Raw genomic sequence first — 26195 nt, 5'->3', positions numbered from 1 at the left:
TAATGAGGGATTTGCATACGGATCATCCCTCAGCGCAGAGCCGGGGCAGAGCCCAGCACCGTACCGGTTCGTAGTCGCGAGCTACCGACAGCCAACGCTCGCTCACCAAAACATCTGAGAAACTTTGGTATGTGTTTACATTTTGAAGATGGCAGATACTCCAACGAAAGCAGTCCCTGAGGAGCTTTTAAACGCTCATGAATTCAGAACACCCAAAATCTACAGGGCATCCTGGTGTTTTACCCTCTTACAGCGTTTACCGTTTCACCGCTCACCGCGCCAGCGGTGATGGAGGGGAGCAGGCTGACACAGGTCACCGCGGTGGCTGGGGCTTGTGCTTGACCCCGTGAAATTTTCCAGGGCCCCGAGGACGTCCCCCTTCTTGGCTGTGGCCACGACACATGGGGGTGTCCCCTAAATCACTGCCAGCAGTGCCCTCCCCTTAGGCATCACCCTGCTTCAGCAGGGGGTTGGACTGGGTGACCCACAGAGGTCCCTTCCAACCCCGAACATTCTGTGATCGCTTCTCATGGGATATATAAAATCTGAGTTATCACATGGTTTATGGATTCTTTCAGTGAAATAATTTTTGGGGCACAGCCCTGAATTTCTTCCCCCTCCACTTCCACACAGAAAAACCACGAACACAGATTTGAGAAGCAGCACACGTTTGAACTGCTTCGTTTATAAACCATCCAAACAAATGGCCTGAAGGAGTTGTATTCAAGGTTTTAAACTTTTTTTGGACTCCGTAAGCGGGTTCCCAGAAAACAGCATATCCGCTTTTTAATAGAAAAACTAGTTACAATTTCAGTGGTGGCTGCTGCCCGAGGCACGGGGCTGAGCGGGACCTATGGGTCTGAGCACCAGCACCCGTTTGTCCTCACCTCCTGCGGGCTTGGGCTCAGCAGCGACCTAGGAAATCCGACCAAGAGAGACAACTTCTCCAAGGCAGAGCACAGTCTCCTTCTGCCCAAGTCTTCATAGGAGTTAGCAGCCTACATCTGCTTTTTGTTAGCTATATTTTTTCCCCATTTTTTTTTTTTATATGGCTCATATAAGCGGCTGCCCTCTCAGTTCACACTGTGCAGATCACACAGTACCCAAAACCAATACACGCGAAACGAGTTTTCCCGAACACTGATGCGATGCAGGCGGGTGCAAAGAACGGGAATGGAAGCGGTGGGAGAGGGGGACAGAGGACAGAGCAGCTGCTGGCACAGCTACGTGGTCACATCTTATCCTGGCTGATGCTTCATCTGAGACTATGACATGGCCAAGCCAGGCGACGTTAGCTCTTCCGAAGCCCACCACCAGACCTGTGCTCCTGTTTCCATACAGTAACTTCACAACCTCCGCTCTTTTCAGTGGTGCTCAGCAACAGGACAAGGGGCAATGGGCACAAACTGAAGCCGAGGAAGCTCCAGCTGAAGATGAGGAAGAACTTCTTCCCTCTGAGGGTGCCGGAGCCCTGGCCCAGGCTGCCCAGGGAGGCTGTGGAGTCTCCTTCTCTGGAGATATTCCAGACCCACCTGGACGCGATGCTGTGCAGCCTGCTGTGGGTGACCCTGCTTGGGCAGGGGGTTGGGCTGGGTGACCCCCAGAGGTCCCTGCCAACCCCGACCATTCTGTGATTCTGTGATCATTAAGGCTGGAAAAGACCACAAAGATTATCAACTGTCAACCCATCGCCACCACGCCTTCTAAAAGGTCAAAAACCACAATACTAAGAATTTGTCAGGTCCAAAATACAGTATTGGAAATCCCTAGCAGGGAATCACGGATAAAGGCAAGCACAGACGCCCCGAACCCTAGTGTCACGTATGACCTCTGTGCTCGCAGGGACCCACAGGTTCAATTTAGTCTCCCATGAAAGCAGATAACATGCAGAAAGATCTAGAAAACTTGTTTGGTGACCCATCTCTCGCTCTGGCTATCTTGCCTTGCTCCACTTACAATGGAAACACTCCTGTCAAGCTCAAAACCAGATCTTAGGCAAGTGGCACTTCGAGACACCCATTATTGTGAGAGCCCTCTGATGGACCATGAACTTGGCTCACAATAATTCTTTGCCATAGCCGCCTTCTGCCTAGCACCTCCTTCAAACCGCAGCTTTTCATCGGTCTTTCTGCGACCTGTCACCGAATCACAAACAACCCGTCTGGCTTTGGCACAGCCCTGTGGAACTCCAATAATGTCATACAAAAATAATTCAGACCATTTCAAGACACCAATCTTGTGCAAGCTAGGACACAGAAGCGTGCGAAAGGAGACTGCACACACGAGTCTCGGCGGACTGCTGGCCTAGCTAAAGCGGCAGGGCAGTTTTGCTGGTGCAGTTCTCCTAGGAGCCAGGAAGCAAGCTTGTGCAGCACGGTGGAGGTGGCGTTATTGGTTACTTTCACAGAAATGGAGTGTGCTTTGGAGTGATTTCAGGGGATTTAATGGAATACTTCTGGTCTTTGACTGGCACACTGGAGTTTCTGGCATTGCTGGCTTGCTCCTTTATCTCATAAAATCCTTTAATACATTAAAAAATATCTCAGGTTACAAATCTCTGCAATTCTTTCACAAATGTTTATTTTATGCAAGAACAGTTTAAGACAGAACAAAAAAAAAATCATGGCAAAATCAAATTTTGAATTATTGAGAGACTTTGCAAGCCTCAAATCTCAAGTAATCTCTGCAGCCCAGTGACGACGTACTGATCTTTCACATCGTGTGGTGCTGCACTGTAACTCGGCACTCCTGCAGAGTATCGGGTCCAGCAGCAGCGCAGAGACTGAAAAGGAAATACGCTTCCTTCCATTGTTTCACTGCTACCTCATCTCACTGATAACACAGCTTTTGGTCTACTCAAGTGATCTCTAAGCTTGGCAGAGGCAAAACCAGCCTCTCTTGCCCTCCCCAATTACTGTATATCCACAACAGATTCTGCTGATTTCAGGAAGGAGAATTAACAGAGCATCAATTAGGCTATTAAAAAAAATTTTATGCAGGAAATACACTGACCCCTGCAATTAATATATTAATAATAACTTCTAACATCAATTGCATGACTCATAGTGCATTTTTAAAAAAAAACCCCATCCAGAACACAAAGGCCATGGGGCGGGGGTGTCTGAGGCCTTCAGACACACTGAGCTGGCTCTCACTTCAAAAGGATGAATCATCAGAAGCTGGTTGGTATCAGCAGAATTGGCCTGCACAATACATGAGGCGAGCTAGCCTTTCCCTGGAGCCGTTTCTGTCTCTTGGCTACAGAAAAATAGCAGAGGTTGGCTGCAAGCAAACTTTTTAAATTATATAAACGAAGCAAAACATATTTATACAGCAAAAGTTTTCTGCAATAACTTCTGGAAGTTGTCACATTTCTGGAGTTTCAGTATCTATTTCAGTACGAACAGACACACTTGCAGTATTTTCTTTTTACTCTGTGCTTCCAACGCTGATACAGAAGACAAAGTCTGCAAGCCTCACCCCTACACACCTATTATTCTGGGCTGTATATGTCATTGCCACAAAGTTACACAGCTCCGTAAGTGCAGAGCAAGTCTGGAGGATCCCAAACACAATCAAAACAAAATGTATTTGATACAGATATCGGAATCTGGAAACCATAAAAAGTTTGGGTAGAGACACATGAGACTGGCTACCACGATGAAGTAACCATGTAAAAATTACTGATATTGCTGGGGTCCAGGTGCATCAGAGTGTTTTAGCCCCAAGTTCTTGGCTAGCTTCTCTTGTACAAAAGACTGCCCTATTTTATACCAGCTCTAACACAATCAAAAGCAAAACCCCTGATCAATTCTTGCAGTTGATACTTAAAAAGAGCATCCTGTCTTCAAGCACTGTGAATGGACCAGTGGGGTTCTTGTTTTATTCATGAAAAGGTTAAACTCCCGCTGTGTTTTTCTCACGCCAAGATTTCATGCCACAGTGGGAGCAACGGCTCGGCTGTCAGGCTGGAGGTTGATCAGGGAATTGCTTGCTTGGGCCAGCTCTGCGATGGAGACTCGTCCTCTCTGTCTGATGTACTGAGCCACGGCAGCCATCTCCTCTGGAGTGATGTAGATGAACTTTCCTCTGTCATCAATCACACCTACGGGGGGAAAGAAAGGACCTTGAAGTCAGCACTTTGGCTCCTCTCACTTCCCGACAGACATCAGTCCCTTCTTTTGGAAGGGAGGTTCAAACTGCTGAGGCCGCATTTCATATCTAGGGCAGGCAGAACAACGTGCTAGCAGCCAGGCTTTTATCTCCTCTCCACTGTTGGGTCTTTGAGCAGGGCTATGACAATAGCCGAGGGCCTCGGTGAGACTAATTTCGTTCAGAGTAACGCAGCCTTTTCAGTGCGTGCAGCTAGTTGGGAGCAGCACGGCATCTACTTCAGGGACACAGTTTCGGCGCCGATGTTCTGGGCCTGGGCAGCTGGTAGAGAAAGGCAGAGCAGCAGGAGGGTCCTGGAGGCGATTCAGAGACCCCATGGGCTCCAGCTCAGCCATTCCAATTTACCCTCCAAAAAGGAACGAAGCTCAGTTTCGGTATTTCGGTTGCTCCATTGAGTGTGAGAACGGACCTCTCTGTTCTTAACGCGTTACAGGATCAAACGCAAGGCCGAGGGCCTCACCGGCCTGCCTGCTGGGCCACAGACACTGCCAGGACAGGACACATCCTTACGCTTTGACTCTGAGCACTACTAGGCCACTCGAATGGGGCTATCCACACGTACCCACCAAGACAGCTGTTTCCCAGCCACGACCACGCTATCAGGTCAGTAAATGTTTGCACTGGCACCTTCCCTTACTTAATCCTCGGAAAGAAAAAGACTGCCTAGCAATAAAACAGACTTGTTCGGACAGGGAGCTACCCACATGCTCAGTCTCTGCTCACATTCCAACTTTGATTGCGTGGGTACGTGGCTAGGAACAAGCACTTCACTTACTGCAGCATCCTGCAGTGCTCTGGGATGTTTGCTTCTCCCACAGCGTGCCGTAGCCTGGTACTGGCTTTAGCCACAGCGCCTTTCGAACAGGCTTGCAAACCACCCCAAAAGACCCAAGCTCTTCTTTCAGATTCAGATTTCAGAAGGCATCATTTGCAGCTGGCTGCTCGGCAACCCTTGAAGGCCTGCAGCAGGGCTCAATCAACATGCAGAACCTTGTGTTGGTTGCAGACCTGCTGGGGACAGCCACCCCCACCTCTGTATCACCCCATCTGTCATAGGAGTGATCGCATCCTGCTGTGCTTTAAAGAGTAATTTCACAGCAGCTGAAGCAGGGATAGTAGAAATTTCTATTTATCAAGTCCTACTAGGATCTTCTACAGTTGAAAACAGAAATTACACTGGAAGACCCTCTCTACCATAGTGAAGGCATTTCCTGCACCATCTATCCACCAGCTAAAATAAAATCCCCTTTGTGTTCTGGCCGTCACCTGTCAGAGTGCCACCTGCCATCAGGTCCTGGATTCTGTTAATTGCATCCTGTTCAGAAGGGAAAAAGAAACAACAAACTGATCAAGAGGGAGGCAAAAAACATTTCACGTGTTCAGATAAACCACAGATGGAGGCTTACATTTAATTCCCCAGCCTAAAGACTTCAGTGAAGAATATACACCAATATTTCCACATAGACAGATGCAGTAAGTCTTAGCAGCATGAAGTGAGTTTCTGCATTTTGGGGTGTTCAGATAAATTCCCTAGCCCCCAAAGAGACTTTAACTGCCACATCTTCCCAGGGAAAGGCTGTATAGTGCCAATGCAACATGCGAGTCCCATGAAGTACACTGAGGTCCTTCTCCAAGAACCTGGCTACACTCAATACATGCCAGAGCTTTTAATATTTTTTTTCCCTGCTCCATTTAAGAGGAAACCTCTTGCACCAATTCAAAGAACAACTTGTTGAATTTATTGCTGGGTTAACTCTATAATTAGTCCAAGCACACAGTTCCACTACACCTTAAGCTAGTATCTAGGCCTGTTTTCCACAGTTCTGCCTCTTTCCCTTTCCTGCCTTTATGTGGCTGCAGAAGCAAGTTACAGTTTATAGACTTCAACCAGACAGATTCCCTTAACTGGCTCACTGCATGCCGAAATCAAGTTCTGGTCTAAGAGAGAGGCAGGGGCACAGCAGCTGGGACCTACAGCAGCGTAAGCTGCTGTATAGGGGCACCCCAAGACCAGATGAGGTACAGAACAACAGAAAACACTGCTCACTTACAAATACATGTCAAATGTGCTCAAATTAAAATAAACCAAGCCATGGCTATTCTTAAGAGTCAAAACACAGAATGTTTAGAGAATAAAAAGAGGATGGGGGGCAAGAAAAGAAGGAGTATGGGGGTCTAGAGCTCACACCATGAGCTCACTTTGACAGGCTTGTATGGTGTTTAGAGGGACAATACTCTTAAGTAACCCACCAGAAGATACAAATTCTTTAATGTTCTAAGAACACACAAACAACTGGAGCGAAACACCTCATCTATTGATTGTCTGCAAACATAACAACATTGTCCAATTATGCAGGCAGCATCTGTCTTTGCTTCTAGCTTTGCTTTTGATTCCCAAGTACCCTGAATTGCTCTATTACTAGATTTGCAAACACTACAGGACCCATTAGCCAACAGGCAGCTGTGCAAGAGGCAGATGGAGCACTTTTCACTGAAACAATCTTGTAAGCTAACAGTCCTTCACTGGCTGGATGGTACTTTGATGAATGGCCACATTTTTAAGGCTAATTTTGCTGAACTTCACCAAAATCCGAGCATTTTCAGTAATGTCAAGACACTTTCATAGATGTTACTTTTCTTTACTCACTTTCTCTCCTATCATTTTGAACACATTTCTTGCACCTGCACCCCAAAAGTTAGTACTTACCTGTGTTCTTAAACCCAAATGGGAAGCCAAGTCCTCCAGCTGGATTACCTTTGTTTTCTATGGAAACAAACAGGAGTTACATGCAGTTGATACATTAGAGGGTTAGCCTATTTCTTTAATTTTCAAATTAAAAATGCATTTAACAGACGAAGTAGAACCTGTCATTCTACCTAACTCTTCCTAGTAAGCATTCTTCTCTGATGAAAAACTGTAACTTAAGTTACTTAAACCGGTCTGCTCTGCAGAAAGATCAGATGCTCTGACCCACTTACGTGAAGACTCAAATACATTTGCCAATGTTCATCCTGAGCCTTTTCTTACGTTAGGAGGACAGGATGAGCACAAGCACAATGAACAGCCATGGCTCTGTTCTCCCTGCCAGGTGAGTTTCTCAACTGCCACCTCTAATTTCCAGTATGCTTCAGCAAGCTCCCTTTTTGCCTGAGAGATGTTTCAAAGTACCTTTAAAATGATCACTGGTATACATAAAAATCCAGACAAGACTGGCAGCATTAAATGCTTTAGTCTGTTTTACTAATGCCACATGTATTAATGCCACAATAATCTTCCTAAGCAAGTGAACACCTTATTAAAATTGCCAGTGCTGGAAGCGCACTGCCAGCACACTCCCGCGCAGGCAGCACCGCGATCTCCGAGAACAGAGACAGAAGCAGGAACTGCAAATTTTCATCTCGCTTTTGAAAGAGATTCGTACTGCAGCCTCTCAGTCAGGACGCAGTCACCGCTGCTCACAGCTGGTTTTAGGCTTCTCTGTAGCTCCAGAGTACTGCAGGGAAAACACCTGGGGCACTTGCTGGGAGCTACCTGGTTCCTGTTTTCTTATCTGCAAAAGTTTCCAAAACGCATCTGTTTAGATGCAGTAAAAGGATGGACCGTTTGTAAGGAGCTTGGAAAATATACAACTTTTGAAAACTCTTCAGTTAACACTCTGGACCGGCTTCTTAAGAGCCATATATGTATGGCCATGAGAGCTACATTTACATTATCAGATGCAATACTTCAAACGATAAATGCATTTGTTTCTGATCTAGAGAGTACACTTGAAGGACAGTGAAGAAACAGAAACGCTGAAATAGATGAATATTTTTCATTAATAAAATCAGACAAAAAAAGCCACACACAGACTTAGTAGTTGTGAAGTTTGATGCAGCCAAGCTAGAGAACTGAATAACATGGACTGAACGCATGGAATTGGAACCAGTCCATGGAATTCAGTTCTCAGAGCTGGGAACTGCCAAGATTCGTCACATCTTCTTTTAAAAGGATGGGGGGGGGCGGTGTGTAAAGCCACATAAACAAGAAAACCAGGACTTAAACCTTCAATGGAAGATATTCACCCTAAACGACCACATTTACTGGAAACTTTTCAAGACAGATCCTGCTGTGAATAGAAGTCCAGAGGGTGGGGTGGAATTGGGATGCGCTCCCCACAAACCCTGAAATATAACGACACTGTGAGGTCCCAAGCCAGCGAAACCCTTCACCACATGCTTCACGTTTTAGAGACAGGCTTAACTTTCATAGAGCAACATATACACATCTACACTTCACTGAATCCATTCACTTTTAGGTACAATTCTGCTGCTGTCCTCAGCAAGGGATGAAACATAGCAAGAGCTCCCAGGATCACGATGAGCAGGACGTTTTTTCCTGATCTTGTAAGCGTCATTTTTCTTAAAGAAAAAATAAACACAGGTAAAACCTCCAAGTCCTTCGCTATTTCTTTTAAATGCAGATTGACGCTTCCATTCACTGGCTCTACTTCAGATGCACTCAGTGATGCACTGGCAAGCCAGGTGAGAACAGCGTGACAACAGTGTGATGGACAAAGCGCAGGCTCCTGCTTCCCTGGGCCAACAGAGCTAGGGTTGCACGGCAAGGGAACCGCTCAGCCACTCTTTAACCTCTGCCCACTTCATTATTAATCTTTTTCTGAAGCACTCGGAGAGCCCCGGCGCTGGTTGGTAAGGTGTGTCGTGCATCTACAGCACTGTGAAGTAAAACCATAAGGCTCCTGTTGAGAACTGGTTATTCTGCTCCTCTGAGAGCAGAGCAGTCAGGTCTGTGACTTGAGGACCGGCCACTGTAAGCAGCAAACACGCAGGATGGCAACAGCAGCAGAGACAACACTGCAGCCTGAGGTGTAACGTGGGTCAAAGGGGTTGTGGGGTCCCCAAAGGAAGGGAGATGCTCAGCTTTCAGAAAAGCAGAACTGAGGGGTGTCAATCCTTTTGCTGCCTCTAAGAAAAATCCCATCTAAAACAATCCCACAAGGCAGAGCTGGAGAAAAGAGGCTGCATTTTATTTCAAACACCCTTAGGAATGAAGCATGGGGTGAGATATCTCCAGTCTTTTATTCCAGTAAAATAAGTTATTCAACAGAAGAGCTAAATTAAATTTTAGTTTTTCAAAATGCCAATTGCTCTTCTAATTTATACATTTTTCAGACAGCTACAAGCAGCTTAGCACTGCTTCTTCCTATAAGTCAATGCTTTTTTCTGTGAATAGAACAGAAGATGAGGGCAATACATAATCTATATATTAAGCATACTTTCAAGATTAGAAAAACCCCTTAAACCTGTAAAAGAAAGCAATGCCCCAGTTCTGCAACTCACCTCTACATAGGAAATCAGGTGTCAAAGCACTGCTGAATTAGGTTCTCAGCCTGTGCTTAACTTCTCTGACGTCAAGTAGAAGTGACTAATATAAAACTATACATATGTGCTTAAACACCGAACTGAGAGTTTGTGACTAATCTGTTCCATCCATCACAACCACCGGGGCAACGGGCAGAATCAGACCCTGCAGTGTTAGCCCTTGGAAACCCTCCCAATTTTCACGGGAGGTCCCAAGGGACACTGAAATATCCTGTTGTTCTACCTGCTGTTAGGGCAGCTTGTTTATCAATAAAGAACAGCACATTTTCCTTAATCCACAGCCTGGCAGTATCTTGAAAGCCTTAGATGGGAACGGGTGAACTGGGATCACACCGTGCCATGTAGTCCATTTCCACAGTCAGTAATTGAAACAGAGGGTGGTCGTAACAGACATGGCCACTTCAAAGAAATCTCTCTGGCTTCTGTGGAAAACAGAATATTGAGCTCGCTGCACAGCTCCAAAATGAAATGTGCCATCCAATGGTTCACCATCACTCCATGGTTTTACTTAGGCCCTTTAAACATGTCACCCATAGCTTTTCCAATCTATCTTCAGCTGTCTCACCCACTTAGGCTGGGGACTTGGTTAGTGAACAGGGGCTATTTTCATTTGGGCTGCAGCAATGAAGTCCTAACTCCGAGTCCTACTAGCTTAGACATTTCCAAATCACCCCCAGAGATCATGCTGATCAGAAAGCACTTGACAGACACAAACCTAGCAGCCTCTCTCCCCGTGGCCTGATGGCAAGGGATACAACACCGAAAGTGCCAGTGACCCGGGAGGTGGAGAGCAGCGCAGCAGAAGATGCTGGCACCGTAGCTTTGCAGCGATTCTAGAACGATCGAGCCGTTGCTCAGACTTGCATGGCAATCACTCAGATTCACTTCTTGAGGAGAGTGACCCATGAGACAAATCTGTTTGTAACTCTGGGTTTTTCCTGGGGTAATGGACAAGCGAAGCTGGCCCAGAGCGCGAGGTTCTGGATCAACAAAATCATTAGGGCGTCACTAGGTATGCAAGTGATTTGCTTACTCATGAAGCCTTTCACACACATGCCATACATTGTCAGGTAAGAGTCCAATTTCCAGTAAAGGAGAAAAGGGATTCATTAGAACATAAGATTTGCATTACATTGTTAGAGTAAGAGCAGAAAAATGCATTTGACCTTTGATATACCAATAGTGGAGAAAGAAGCGCTTGTCCTCACAGATCAAAAGTGGAAATCCTTGTGAAGACTCCACAGGTTTCAAATAACCAACCACACAATACGGTAAAAGGGGGACTAGCACGCCCTGTTAAAAACAGGTGATCTTCTCCTTCAATACGCCTTCCAAATGTGAAGACATCATCGCAAATCGCACGGATAAAAACAAGAAAAGAAAGCGCAGGAAAAGCTGGATTGACCTGTACAACGCCAGTGCTTCAGACACCCGCCCCCCACGTCCCGCGTGGCAGGCCACAGGCTGGTACAGCAATTCTTATTCATGTAGAGACTGTTTTCTAAATCAGTGGCTGATGCTCACAAACGAAAAGCCTGAATGTCCCGAATCCCAAACGACAGCAAACGCTGCTGTTCATAAACGCTGAGGGTGATCCACCAGGTGCAGAGTTCACAATGCCTGTTCTTTTAAAACAGGGCGAGAGCTACAATCCCGCCCCAAAATGCCAAGATACAGGTAGAATTACAAACCATTAGAACAATGCTGGACAAGCTCATGCATGGTTAAGCAAATAATGCAGACTTTATCTAAGGTATCACTTTTGCTACTTGTTGAATATTTAAGTAAATCAAAGAGGAAGTAAAGATTTTCCTTCTTAGTGCAACTCCGCTCCCTGACAAAGGTATTTTACACAATCTAACAAGTACGGAAAGAGGAGAAAGACCAATGGTAGCTTACCTTAACGTATTCAAGAAACTCCGTTAGAAAGCTGCGAGACTGGATACAGCAAGGAAAACAACTGTTATTTTAAACTCATGAACATTAAATGCATCAAACACTTGCCGAACACAAATATTAGAGAAAGCGTTCAGCTTGCATACTTCCAAAGTTTTAAACATAGACACTGAGCGAGACTTTAAGCTGGAAAAAACAAATATATCTAGATTTAACCTTAACTAGGAATTTATGACAGGCATTTTCTAAGACAGAATATGGCTCCAGCATAATTTGTGTTTAAGCATTTTCTGAAAGGAAGTCTGTGAATCTTTCGTTCTTCACATCATACATACCCTGAAATCACCACATCTGGGTGAGTTTGTGCACGGTGTATTAAGTCACACACACCCACTGAGGACATTTTGTACAGAGATGAAGTACAGCACGATTCAGGAGACAGCTCATGCAGATGGTCAAGCACAGCACACAGCTGCATCACACATGTGGAAGCTCGAGCCGTTTTCAAAGCTACACACCTGAAATCTGGCATTTTCATAGAAGTGGCTCAATTTTCAAAGGCAATGCAAACAATGTACATTTAAGTTAACAGGAGATCAAATCACTCTGCAACCCTGGAAATCAATCAGCCTTAATTAATTGCTTGGCTCTGGACTCCGGACTTTAATTTTCAGCATGAGTTTCAGCATGCCAGCCTCAACAACACAAGGCAGAGTCAGCTGTCGTAACAGGATACTAACATGCTTCAGCACATTATCCACTACAAGGCAGAAGGGTGGTGTCTGCAAGTAACTGTGTACCTATGGTTGCTTCGAAGATGACTTTCAAATCACCTGCTCTTAAAGCAGTATCTCCCCATCCCTACCAAAGACATCTTAAGCTCAGATCCAGGCATCAACTGCCTGCCAGGCTCTTTTGAGTGAGGAACACCCTTCTCTGTTCCCACATACAGAAAGATTAATTTCTCCTTGGCAGGCAGCTGCAGGAACACAGACAGTAAACAAATTCCAGCTTTAAAGGGAGCCTAAAGTAGAACAATTTAATATTTTAGCTATAATCTGATCTTCTAACAGGACAGGCACGCATTTTTGAAGGAACTTTCCACACAGAAAGTAAGCATTTCGCTGTTGCCTGCATCTTAGGAAATTCCCCATCGCCAGGTACTACTTTTCTTGGTGTTAATCCCAGCATCAGGGAGGAATTTCTCTCAAAGGAAAGGAGTCCACAGTGAGAACCTGTGACTAATGTCAAGTAGTATTGAGTCATTACAAGCTCCTCAGCCCAAAGCCACTCTCCGTCACGCTAAGCGCAAACGAACACATGGCCCTGAAAAAAAATCCTTCTCATGAAATGCACTGGACAGCTCAAATTTGGCAGCTACAACCCAAGAGCAATTTCAGCATTTGATAGCAATTAAAATTAGTCTAACAGGTTTTCAGCAGACAGACTAAGAACGCTGCCTCCCACAACAGTGGAACTTTCTCAAGTTTGCTGTGATATTATGTCAAGTATCGCATTTCAACCACCATCCCCAGCAGCACGTCTGCAGGCAGCTGCAGGAGGAGCATGCTAGAATGTTACATGGAGTTTGAAATACTACCAACCACAGCAATCGTCTGCAACACTGAATGCCCAGTTTTCCAGTGTACAACCCACAAGCACCTAGGTTGTGTCCTGTAAATTGTCTTAACAGAAACCTTTTAAGACAAGAGCTTGGTTTGTCATTTGATTTCACAGCAGCTCCGCTGGTCTAGAAAATAAAACCAAAACCAAGCAATTCCTCCCAAGACATGTGGGCACTACCAAACTCCATTTTTAGCCTTGCTTTCATCTGGCCCACTATATATGGGTAGGGCAGAGCTGAGGACAGCAAGAGAGTATCCAACTTCCAGGATGAGCGTTATTTCAATCGTTACATTAAGGGAGAAAAGAACTCATTTCCAGTGATATGCATTTGCCTTAGTACTCTAATTTGTATGAGTTTGGAATGAGGGGCTGTAGCACTCCCCAGGAAATACTTCAGGTTAACCTGTGTCATATATAGAATTTAGCTTTTACAAGCAAAAACATTTGGCTGACTCCTACTTTCAAGTTCATTTCACATGAGACAGAATGCAGTCAGGGCAACCTGAGTCTAACAAAGATAAAGAAAACTGCAGTAACAGCTTAACATACATACCTCTTCCTCTGTCATTGATTCTTCAACTCCCTCCTCTTCAACTACAAAACTCTCCTTCAGCTTCAGGTACTCTTCGTACTCTCTCTTCTCTTCTTCTTCCTTTGCCTTCCTTTGTTCCTCTTCCTGGACAGAAAAGATGACAAGTGGTCAGTTTGCTCCTCCCCAAGTCAGGGTTAGTTTTAAGTAAAGCAGCATCTTCTCTATCTGCAGTCTGGTTTTACTAGGACAGACAGCAGATAAAGTTTCTAAAATGAGTCTAAGTTCTCCCCCGATGGCATCATAAATTTCACAAGCCACCCTTAAGGTAGTAACCATCTCACATGGTTGTGTAAGCTTGCACACAAGACACCTAGGCTGGTTCTTAACACATCTGACACAGAGAAGAAAACCACTCTTATATAGGAACCTGCTTTCTTAATTTGCATGAATCAGTTTCTTCTGCAGATCCCGTGACAGGAAAGCCCTGCCCCTAACTGTACGTTGATGCAACATCCACATTTTCAGTAACTGGCCCCAGTGCTGCTCTGATGTGCACTAGGGTACATTGGGAGTGATCACAAAGAATAGTGAAGTTACACTGGGGTCCATCTGCGTGGGAGAAGCAGCTGCCCTGTAAGAGAGTTTCAACTGAAATCTCTTTCTTACGACATGCAAGTAAACTATGCCTACATGGAATGTAAAGAACTGTATAAAGTATTTTAGGCATAGGACACAAGGCATGATTGTATTAAAAAAAGGTTTTTTTACATGTTTGATTGTTAACCAAAACCTGCAGGCTCTGTTTTTTGTTATTTGCAATAAAAATACTTTCAGTTACCTACCCTGAAAGAAATGCTAAAGTCAAAAAAAAAACAACAACCCAAAAGCCAACCCAGAAAACCCCAAGCTCGACATCAGTGAAATGGTGATGCATAGTAGGTAATGTAGAATAGTCGCACACTCACACAGGAAAACGGCGATTAAAAGTTTTGGAATGTAATAGATCACTTAAAAAAAATCATAGAATCAGAATGCTTTGGGTTGGAAGGGACCTTTAAAGGTTATCTAGGTCCAACACCCCTGTAAAATATCTGTTTCAGATAAGAACAGGTTTTTACTGAGAGCTTATCAATTTGCAGCTTTCCATGATTTCCTTTTAAAATTTATTTTGCTCTTCTTCAAAACACCTTTACACATTTAACCTCACGGAGAAGAAAAATGTTTCCTTTCACAATGGTTTCTTCTGCAGAGAAATTTATGTTTGTACAGCACCTGGTACAACGAGATTCCAATTTGCCTGGCCTCTGGTTGGTATCACGTTGCAAAGGCTTGATTAAAACTTTGAAAGATGAGTTCTTCAGATTTCACCAACCATCTCTGGACATTCCTTTACTATTAGCACAGGAATTGATCTCCTAAAGAACAATTATATTGATTTCTAAATGCTTGCCATGCTACATCTTTGACACTAATATGGTAATGGCTTCCTTAAATGGCTGGAAAGCAAACACTCATGCCATTAAACCAGGAAGAGACAGGAACAGGTAATCAGGTATATTGAAAAATGTCCATACTACAAAAGACGCCATGTAAGGCCAAAACCAGCAAGATACCAGAAATGGTCGTGGGAGGGCTGCCCTTCAATAAAAAACTAGAAGAAAGTGTATTTGGTCCCAACTGCATTTAATCAAACTCCCAAAAAGTCACAAGAAGGAAAGCTACCAACATATGAGAAAAATGGGACTGAAAGCATCTTACTGAATCTGCAAAGTCAAAAAACATTTTTTAATGGCTATCTCATGAAAAAAATCTACAGATCTGAGGAAACTCTTCAGACAAAACAAGACCATTTTCTGGGTCATCCATCACCTTAATGATTATTAGCAAAAGCCCAACAGTAGATTTCGCCCGCCCCCCCCCATAAGTGCTACAGGTGCCAAGAACAACATAACCACATTTAATTTGGAAGGGACAGTAATTGTTCTTTTCTAGTAAGTGCATTAAATTTAATTTTGATCCTGGAAATACAACAATAAGGTTCTTTCCCTGGTCTGTTACAGAGGTTGTAATTCAACAGGATTTGAAATGAGAAAAAAAAATAAAAAATCACATACACTAAAAATTGCTTTGGCAAATAATTTCTAGATTGTTCTTAAAAAAATAAATCAGAAGACAGTGTCCCATTTATAACTGACAGCAATAAAAACTGAGAAATAATTTCCTGTTTCTGGAAGGTCTAATAAGAAACGAACAAGACTCATTCCTCTCTTCCTTACGTCCTTGAAAAACAGTACCTTCAATTTTATTAAAGCATACCAGCACATTAATATCAGTACTGCCATTTCCAACACACACAGAAAAGCATCTCTGCTGTGAGACTAGCAAAGCACCCGGTCAGCAGTCCCTCTTTTGCAGTCTCTCTAAAAGCCAACATAAGTTTGCTTTCCAGCTCCTAAATTTTGATGCTACGATCAGCAGAGCATTTCCAGGTGGTGTGAGCCGCTGCTTCGAGGTGTGCCAGCCCTCAAAGCCTCCTGTTTCTGGTGGCTGTAGCCTCCTTCATAACACTAAGGATGTCCAGAAGCTTTTTTATCTAATAACTAAAAATCCCAGCCATTTCCTGCATAGCCTCACATGCTTTATTCACCAATGATTCGATCCGTAGAAAAAGAAGGATTTAGGCAAACTGTAAGCTGGTTCAAAGCCAAGAAGAGAGGTGACTTTGCCTGACTGCACTGGGAGAAGCAACCTGCAACCACAGTGGAAGATGAGCAGGGGGAACCCTAGCAAAGTCAGGCTGTTTGCTAACTTCTTCTCAGCTATTTTTCCCCCCATCATGCTAGCACTCTTCTTTCACTTGCCCAAGTCATGCAGCAGTTGCATGGTAGGTACAAGGTCAGATTTAGGCAGGTTGCATTCCCACAAAACCAGTCTGTCTGTATGCGTAACCCACACGCGGGAACGCTCCCAGCACCCCAGGCTCTGCTCCTGAAACAGCCCAGCACTTGCTTCATGCAAGTCATACAGGGGGCACTCAGCTCAAATATAAATTAAAAAACCCCACATCTGCGTCAGTCGGGTTTCTTTGCCTCTCCCCACTCTGATCTCATTAACTGCTGTGGAGTTAAGTGGTAAAGCATGTGGCTCAGTGGAGAGATAATAGCTGGGCCACCTCCCTTCAGCGATGGGTGGGGCGGCGGGGAAATCCCAGCACCATGGAAATTTGGTAACTGCAGATGCTCACCTTCAGCTGCTTGCCTTTTTTTTTTTATTTTTGAAGTAGGTTTGCTTCTCTCCTCACCCACCCAAATGGTACCCAAATTGGGGGGCTTGCTACAGTGTAAAGGTTTCTTTTTGATCAGTTTACCATACTGCATGTGAAGAACAAACTCTCTCACTCTGATCGTTGTCTTTATTGAAAAAAAAAAAAAATTACATCACTCAAACCATTTTTCCTTCTCTCCTTTTTCTGACAAAATGCCCACATTATCCCTGCTGGACTGACTCTACCTCTGCACACTGGCTATAAATTCCACGTCCCACCGTGCGTGGCAGAGACCCATGAGCCTCCAGAGCTCCACGCAGCCTGTGGACCTCCAGCGCTCTGGGAAACGCTTTCCAACACCCTTACCCCTTCCTAAACTGGATCTGGTCAGCACCAACCTCCCACTGCACCCAGTCCCAGCCCTTCCACTGCTCTCCAGGCTCCCCCCATCCTGCCTGCCCACCGAGGACCTGGATTTGCTCCGAGGCTCCTTTCCAATCATTACCTTCTGGTCGCCTCTTACTTTGACCACGATGATTATTTCCAGGACATCAAAAACATTAATTGTGCCAACTGCACAAAAGCTCAATCTTTTACCAGGCGAAACCCACAGCGTGTTGAAAACTCTTTTAGACTTCGAGCTGGAAGCAGACCTTGACTCTTGGGATCCCACATCCCTCTGAGGTCCTGGGATGCTGCTTGAGTAACTGCACTGTTGACAGATTGCAGCCTTTGGAGGTTTATCATGCATTACTATTTTTAGCAAAGGGTGAGGATCCTCACAGTACTGCCCAGCAAGAAGATCTTGAACCACCGTTTCTAGCTTTCATTGCAGTAACCCATTTAAGGTGGCACTGAGACTAAGCGATATTGGCCTACAGAGTAAGCAGCTTTTCTGAGAGCTTTGCCTAAGCAGCTTTCCCGGAGAGGAAACTGCTAGTAGCGCGCTGTGCCATCTCTCCTCCAAATCAGATAAAGGACCAACTTGCTGACAAACAGATCATTTCTAGGCAGCTTATTCGATTGCTAAGCGGAAGGGATCTCATTGCTAGCGAGGAAGGTAGAGCAAACACTGGACTCTCTTCAGCCACCACTTGGTTCCTTGTTTGTGGCCGTCTCCTTAATTTCTGGAATGAGGAAAAGCGTACTGGTCCCCATGCCAAAGGCTTTGAGGTTCAGGGACCGAAGAAACCCTCCTTGTATAACATCCAATTTCTGTGCTGTTAGTGCAGGTTCTAGGGGAAGCAAAAAGGGACCTTACAGTGAATAACTTAGCATAGAGCAGATGGATCTCTAAGATTCCTCCCCCCCACTGTTTAGACGCAAAATTAATAAAATACCTTTAGAAAGATAGAACAAGTGTTCCTAACAGTCCTTATCCCCTCAAAATCGGAGTAGAATGAGTTTTCCCGAAAGCTGTATTTCCTTAGGAGAAATTAATTTTCAAGAAAGTATACACACTTGAAAACTGATGCTTAAACTGAAACTAGGCAGTAGCCTCTGTCAGCCTCCAGAAATGCACTGTTTATGTATGAAGAGTGGATAAATGCCAAACAGATAATGAAAAGCTCTGCTGAGAGGCACACAAATCTCAATGTTCACATAATACTACACAAAATAACTCAACAATCAACATTTTAAAACTTGGTGCCTGTTCTTACATGATCAAATATCCAAAGAGCCAAACCTTTAGGGTCCTGGTTCTCACAAGCTTTGACAGGACCCTTGGGATCACTAGCCAATCTCCATTTCTATAGCTCTGAAGATCCAGACCATTTCTATTTAGGCACTTAAATGCAAAAGTGAAAGGCTAAAGGAAGTTGCCCTAGTTTTGAAACTTCAGGCATAACTATGCTTGAGCAATACACATCTTATTTTAATGTAACAGCGAACAAACACCAGCTCCCACTCGCACTGTGGCCTGTTGCTCCACAGCAGTTAAAAGCTTGCTCGCTGGAAGACTGGTAGTTTCTCTACTGTATCGAGCTCTGTTTCCAGAGCTCTGCAATGGATTTACAGCAACACCCCCTACTCAACGCTGCGTTTTAGTGCAGAAGAGTGATAGCTGCGAGCCCTGCATCTGCACTAGCAGTTTCCTTAGCATGGCAAAGCTAGGCTAAGCGAGTAAAATCTACAAAAATCCCAGTGCACAGGGGAAAAAAAAGCTCTTTTGTGAGCAATCTGCAAGGCTTTGTATGAAGACACTGTTTTGCAACATCAGAGGAAGTTCGTTCTCATTGATAAGGTGTCGGTTGGTAAACCATCTCACCACTAAAAAACTCCAAGAGTGAAAGGGAAATCCCCAGGGTAAAGCAGAGACGAAGCAAATGCCAATTATAAAGGAGCTTCCTCACATGCATAGCCAATCAGGTCATCCGAACACTGGAGAGGAAACTTGAATTTAAAAATACATCATCTGGTTTGCAACACCGAAGCCAAGGGGCAACCACATTTTATTTATATGTGCATACAAATATATTTAAATAGAACCAGGGGGGTATTTTTCTCAAGAATATGCAAGATTTTAGCATCAATAACTGCCTTGAAGGTACAGTGCCCACTTGTAGTATAGCACTGCGTACAGTTGCCCACAAATAACTGGAGAGAGATACCCACTTGCTTATAAAACAAAGTGGGTTTTCATCTGACTCAAGAATTCACTCTTTCCACTAGACTCCGTATCTCAAACTACTCGAGTGGGGTGTGCGTGTGAAAGGGTTAACAGCCCCGGTGACTTCATCAAAGATCAACACTGGGGAATTTCTAGAAGATCTGCACGCTGCAACATGATTTTCTATCCCCCTGAGTCTATTTGGCTTCCCTCACCATCTGACAAACTTTTGGACGGTATTTAATGGCGCAGGAATCGCCCACTGCCGTTGACCAGGATTCAGCTATTAGTGTAAGGCTGCAGCTGAAGCGCTGAAAGGAAACTCTCCTTTACACAAAGGAAATCTCGGTGTTCACAGAAGTCAGCACAATTCTGGCAGCACTTCTTGGGAGAGAGATTGAAAAAAGATTCAACTGAAATTTAGCTAAAGAAGGTGGTTGCATTTGTTTTGAGACTAACGGCTCATCGCTTCTCTTGTAATTACACTAATTAAATTTATTTGCAATTAAATGAAGCATAGCCACTAAATTTACGTGTTCAAATCTTTGAATGTGCAGCAAGTAAAACAATAAACAACCACTACTTAAGCTACCTTTCACAATTTTGCCCTTCCCTTTCCTAACTTATACGGGGGAATAGTATCATCACGTGTTGCCTACAAGGCCTTACTCGTGACAAAATATTACTTGTGAAACAAAGAATTCTTTAGAGGAAAGTGTAAACGACATTTTATCCTATGTATCTATCAAAACCACAATAAATCCAACGATCCCTTTACGTAGGCCTAGAAGAGAGAGGCAGTTATCTTTCACATCACACAACCAGTCTGTAACAAGGTAAGACGTTATGATCATAAAGACAGGCTATGCTTACCTGCACAGTAATCGAGTATCTAGTCACTCAGTTTGCTTCCCCTGCTGTCACCCAGCTAAGCCTAAAACACTGAATTCTTGTTATTGCTGTGCTCCCTGTTAATACTGCTTTCTTTGCTGACTGAAGCAGGAACTCAAGCAACACAGCCTAAACACGTACAAATCTCGAATTGTTCTGTTTCCTGTTAAAGACTCAGATGAAGACAGAGACTTAAAATTACTAGAAAACAGCTGAAGATGGACATGAAATACTGTCAGACACACTTCCTTTGCTCCACGCTCAAAACATTGAGTGGTTACTGGATTATCAACTTCTCTTAGACCCAAGCAAAACATAAAATATTTTTGAGAACACTTTCCCCTGAGTAGCAGGATAATGTTCCTGATGTAGCCCGGTGGGTTGGCTTGCTGCCCTGATAAAGACTACTGGGATAAACAAACAAGTGAACCAAACAAAAAAAGGTTAAAATGACAGAATTTAAGTAGCCAAGAAAGTTACTGCCGAAAGTGAATAGCAAGCTAGATTCAGGCTTCTAAGCAATTTTCAAAAATCTAGTACGTACTCCTTTGGACTGCTGAGCACAAAATTTAAAAAATAAAATAAAAACCCCCAATGCCTTAGTTTATATTCCTCTTTTTCACTGAGCCTTGCGAAATGGAGGAGGAAGTGTTTTAGTGCAATCTTTACTAGGAATACTGAAAAATAAAACCAATTAAGTTTTTCCTCATTCAACCAAAATAAATTACTCAGCCCTAAATGGAACAGAAGTGGATTAAAAAAAATGCTAAACATATTAATAAGCACTTTCTGTGTGGAGAGACCTCTAGTTAGAATTTCACCCTTACTTTCTGCTCAGCTTCTCAACCCTGCCTGACTGGCCCTGATCAGCCAGCTGCACTGCTAAGCCCTGGGTCAAACCCGCAGGCAGTTAACAGGATAACATCTCTCTCCTGGGCTACAGCTTCTTTTAACCAGGTTGGCCAAGCTCAGCTGCAGTTTGCTTAGCAGCTCACCTGCCGTGCTGGCTACCGCTCTGCAGGGAACTGAAATTCTGTTCATTAGCCTCCTCTAAGGGCAGCGATGTTTAAACAATGCTAGCGTGCCTTCCTAATTCCCCCCAGAGTACTGGAGTCATTCGGTTCAGTTCAACAAGCCAGGGCTTCAAGGATATTGAATTCCCAGAATGTCAAGGAAAAAAATATTAGGGAACTGGGTGGAGACAAAACACCTGAAAGATACACCCCTGGAGGGAAACTGCTGGGTTATCTGTTATGCCAAGCTCCGTGGCAAGCAGGATGGGCAACAGATGGGTGCTTTAGAGGCAGCCAGAGCTCGTCTCACCTCTTTCTGAACTGGAAGTACAAGGGGGAGAAATCGGCAACACTCAGGAGAGAAGCAGAGTGGTCGCAGGGACCACAAGTCACAAGCTGGTGCTATTGAAGCGCGTGGGCAGAGGAAAAGTGGTAGACAGGGATCTGCAGGAAGCCCAGGCTGATAGTTCTGCTGTTAGGAAACAGCTTGGCTAACACAGGAGCAGCTCGGGCTAGTTGAGATCAGTTATCCAGCCTCAGGGTTCACACTTGGACCACTACCAGGCACTTCTAAATCTGTACATTGTTCCTCAGAAGGGCAGCTGTGGCATACCTGGGCCCCTGAAATTTCTTCGAATTGCTTTACAAGTCAAAATCTCAGACCATGCTACATATCCTGATGTTGTGGTACCAACATTCTCCTCATTCATTTCAATTTCTGAAATTCCAGAGCCTTCTATTGATGAAAAGGAAACAGAGAGCTCAGAAGATAAAGGATTTTGCAGGGGGATGAGCCAAGAGCTAAATGTACATTCTACAAAAGATCTCATGGATACAATCTGCATGTGTAATGCATGGAAAGAAATTAAAAAAAAATCATCCTGCCTTCATGCCCCAAGAAAGGAAAGGAAAAATTGTGTTTTCCTCTTTTAAAATGTTATCAGCAACACATTCCACTTACACAACCTGTGCTTAGAACAAATTAAAATAAATCTGCTCACTACAAACCAGAAACACAAATTTCCACACGCATTTAAGTATCCCCAAAAATTCACATTGAAAGCTGAGGGCTATGCTCCCCCGGGACAGCAATTACTCAGCATAGGATTGAGTAGAACACCTTGGTCCTTGCCTCCACAAAGACGTTGCAAAGCTACCACACAACTTGCTCAAGCATCAGAGAGCATGAAACTCACTCCTGTTCTTAGCCAGTAGCACTGATGTCCAAAATACACAAAGCAGCTTTGAAATCAGTTTGCCTCCCTCACTGATGAACGTATTCAACAAAAGCATTTCAGCTGCAGTACACCTGTTTTTCTGGATCACTCCTGCTAACACACACCTTCGTATGCATAGTTTAGAAACCTTTAATTGTGAAGCATATGTAAATTTGTACAATTAGAAGAAAATTGTGTAATTTTACACAACAGTTGCGAAATCGGTTGCTGATGTCTTTCACTTTCTGCCTGGCTGATTACAGCTGTCAGGCAGGCAGCGCTAACGCGCAGAATGGAACAAGGGCCCGGTGAGATTGTGAAGTCTCCTTCGTTAAGAGACACTCAAAGCCGGGCTGGTCAAGGTCCTGAGCAGCCTGCCCTAGCTGGACACACTTTGAGTAGGATAGACCAGATGGTCTCCAGACGTCCCTTCCGACCTCCATTGTTCTACGATTCGGTGATAACCAAATTTCTCCTGTCAGACACCAAGCAAGCAACCCCCAGAATTTCTCTCACAACTAGGTACAGCCCCTTCCTTCAGGCACCTGCACTTAAACAGCTCCCAGAAGAACCAAGGGCCAACTTTATCAGCTACATTTGTCAACATAACAAACCGACCAACCCATCTGTCTCTACAGCTTACAGCAGTAGCAGATCCACTACCAGGAGGCTGGGTTTCGGTTTGCCCTAGACTCAGCTGTGGGTGGGTGCATGCTGCTACATGTGTGTATTGACGTTCGGAGCAGTTTTCACTTCTGCCAAGCACTTAAGGTAACAAAGCTGGGATCTACAGTTGAAATAACTGAGTACGACTGTAATTCAAACAAAACAGAGCAACAAAAAGCCAAATTAAAAATGTATGCAATAGAAAGCCAAAGGGAGTTCTGCTGATCACAGACCTTACATAGAAGCAATCTCAAAGACAAACTTGGTTCAAAATTTCCATCTATAAATACAACCAATCCCACCTGTCGTTCTTCCTCCAGACGTATTCTTTCCTCTTCTTTCCGCCTTTCCTCCTCTCTTATTGACTCAAGTTTTTTCCGTTCTTCTCGTTCTGCTTCTTCAGCCTGAAAAAAAACCATTATGCAAGCCAAGCCTTATTCTTCCTGAACAGACAGTTTTTAATTTCATATTGTGATACCACAGAGGGGTTTCTTTCTGTCTTCCTAGATGCATGTTCAGAAAGAAACAGTAAAGAGAATAATAATAAAAAGTCATTATCGTTTAACTCCCCTGCCCTGATCTTCAGCATACTTAAATCTGTGGTAAGTTTAGAAATCACCCTTGTCACTTGCATTATCTGTATCTCATTAAGGGTTTAAGCTTCATATGTGCATATGAGCTTATTACTATAGTGATATTAAGCAATATTGTGTCATGGCATTCCATTTCTCCTCACTTGGAATTCAGTTAGAATGTTGCCCCTCTAAGGGGAGGGGAAAAAGGAGAGGGGAATATAAACTCTGCAAAACCAAGTACACTATTTTATCATTAACCTAGGCAGAACCTCTCAAAGAAAAAGTTGTACTGGTCTCTTCAAATCATTTTATTATTTGTTTTTAAACCAAACCTAGCAAAGAGACTGTTGCAAAATGGGGGGGGGGGGGGGGGGCGGAAGAGGTGTTTAGTGTACTGTTTAGAGATTTGGTTTAAGTTGTTCTTCAGTCTCTTCAGTATATTTAAATTTGAAAATATATTAAGAGAACAAGAGGATTTGTGGCTTTGAATGTTTCGGAGAAAAAGACCTAACCGACAAATTTATCTGTCTACATGGGAAAATAAAAATCAGCATGTTTTAAAATGAAACAAAAGATTCCTCACTCCACCAACTGATGCTTATCTAACTTTATTCAACTTCGCTCAAATTTTCCACAAAAAGGAGTCTAATTGAATAGTATGAATATGGAAAGTAATGACAAAATGGTTAAAACAGAGTGAGAAAAGGATTGTAATGGAAGTTTATACATAACAAAATAATCAAGTTTATTACTGACTGCCCTATCTACCGGGCGTACCACTACTGTCTAAAGCAGAAACCAGACTTCAATGTCAGGTGACACTAAAATTCTCTAGACGGGATTTCACTGGCTTTGTTTGGACCCCTATATGTTAGAAATGTTATTAGTTTTATAAACCCTGTCCTTTTGTAAAACGTATGAAGTCCACCGTGCACTCCAGCCTCTGTTATGCAAAGGCTGTTTAAATTTTATCTGCTCCTTGCAACCCCATGTTCCAAGTTACAGAACAATACAGAGTTTGCAAAAAAAAAACAAAAACAGAACAACTAACAGGAATTAATGTATAACCTGCTGCTATCCACGAGCACGCTTCCGAAAGTGAGTTTCAAAAAGCCTGTTGCTTCCCTGGAATTAACAGCAAAATGCTGGGCAAAACTGAAAAAATACAACAGTATTTAAGTAAATACTTTTGCACACAGATTGAAGAAAGAACAACTGAAAAACTACAGTGTGCTCGCTCTGCATACTTGGTCTCTATTTAAGGGCCAAACTTCAACCAAAATCTGTCTGCATCCTAGATTGCAGAGGATTACAGGGTCTGCTTTTCATCTCCCCCAATCCATAACAACAATAAACATGGCTAAACATAGACAAACTCATACAAAGTTTTCCCACTATGAGAGCACATCAAACACTGCTCAGAACTGCCCAGGGTTTTGGTCACGGACCCAGCGTTAAAACAATGCTATGTGGGCTCAAGTGTATTTTTAAGGGGAGACAGCACTGACATTAAGCTGCAAGCCAGTGGAAACATCCAATAAAGAGCATTCACGAGTTTAACTCCTCTCTCCTCCCCAGGAGAATGCCAGAGAACTTAATGGAAAGAAAATGAGCCACCATTTTCCACAGTCCTCTTGGGATATCACACAAAAAGCTGAATTTACATTTTTTAAAACAAAACACAACCGCTGCAGCGATGACACTGCCTTTGCCTTTCTGGGGTGTCTGTCATCACCAGTTCTTTGCTGAGTACTGCTATTCAGGCTCTGCTCTGGGCTTTCTACGTGGCAGGAAATGCTTACCTCTCTCTGTGCTTTTCTGGCTTGCTTCTCTTCTAATTTCCTCTGCTTCTTCGCTCCAATTTTCCCAGACACCTGAAATTCTGGCACCTCCTCAGCATCATCTTCCTCTGCAACGTAAGAGTCAACAACAAATTTTAAATCGCCTGGAAAAGTCCCTTCGAGAAATGTCACTGCTTCCTAGCAAAGCGGCAGCAGATGAAAAGGAGACACACATACACTTCAGACAAGACCTGTTAGATGGAAAAAGGGAAAAAAAAAAAAAACACCACACGGGACTGCCAAAGCCACAGAGTAGAAGCAACCAGGCAAACACACACTCAAGTGAAGCCAGAGGTAAAAATTTCCTTGATCTTTTGCAGGAAGGCTTTTCATAAACATTTCTTCCCTTCCACAATTAAAAGATATACTTTCTCTTACAGATAAAATACGCTAATGGTTGTCATTATCTAACTGCTCTACAGCCACCTGCAGACTTTCTTCCCATTTACCTTGAAGCTTAGCACAACAGACATCCATTCAAAGAGTGGAATTCAGATGCATGCC

At 43.8% G+C, this 26195-nt stretch overlaps 1 protein-coding gene across 1 annotated transcript in view; it reads right to left on the bottom strand.

Annotated features, from left to right (window-relative positions):
- Window positions 1–2558: 2558 nt before the first annotated feature.
- DDRGK1 (DDRGK domain containing 1) overlaps window positions 2559–26195 on the bottom strand; it is a 40160-nt gene continuing 16523 nt past the window's right edge. Inside the window, exons 3-9 of the mRNA XM_075420263.1 lie at window positions 25653–25759; window positions 23578–23679; window positions 13634–13756; window positions 11458–11496; window positions 6881–6937; window positions 5440–5488; window positions 2559–4105 (exon numbers count right to left, since the gene is read on the bottom strand). Of these exons, the coding sequence (XP_075276378.1) occupies window positions 3933–4105; window positions 5440–5488; window positions 6881–6937; window positions 11458–11496; window positions 13634–13756; window positions 23578–23679; window positions 25653–25759 (650 nt within the window). The 3' untranslated portion in view covers window positions 2559–3932. The remainder of the gene's footprint in view (window positions 4106–5439; window positions 5489–6880; window positions 6938–11457; window positions 11497–13633; window positions 13757–23577; window positions 23680–25652; window positions 25760–26195) is intronic.

Source organism: Opisthocomus hoazin, chromosome 5, assembly GCF_030867145.1.
Source record: "Opisthocomus hoazin isolate bOpiHoa1 chromosome 5, bOpiHoa1.hap1, whole genome shotgun sequence".
Lineage (NCBI taxonomy): Eukaryota > Metazoa > Chordata > Aves > Opisthocomiformes > Opisthocomidae > Opisthocomus > Opisthocomus hoazin.
This window is presented reverse-complemented; position numbering and strand designations above follow the sequence as displayed.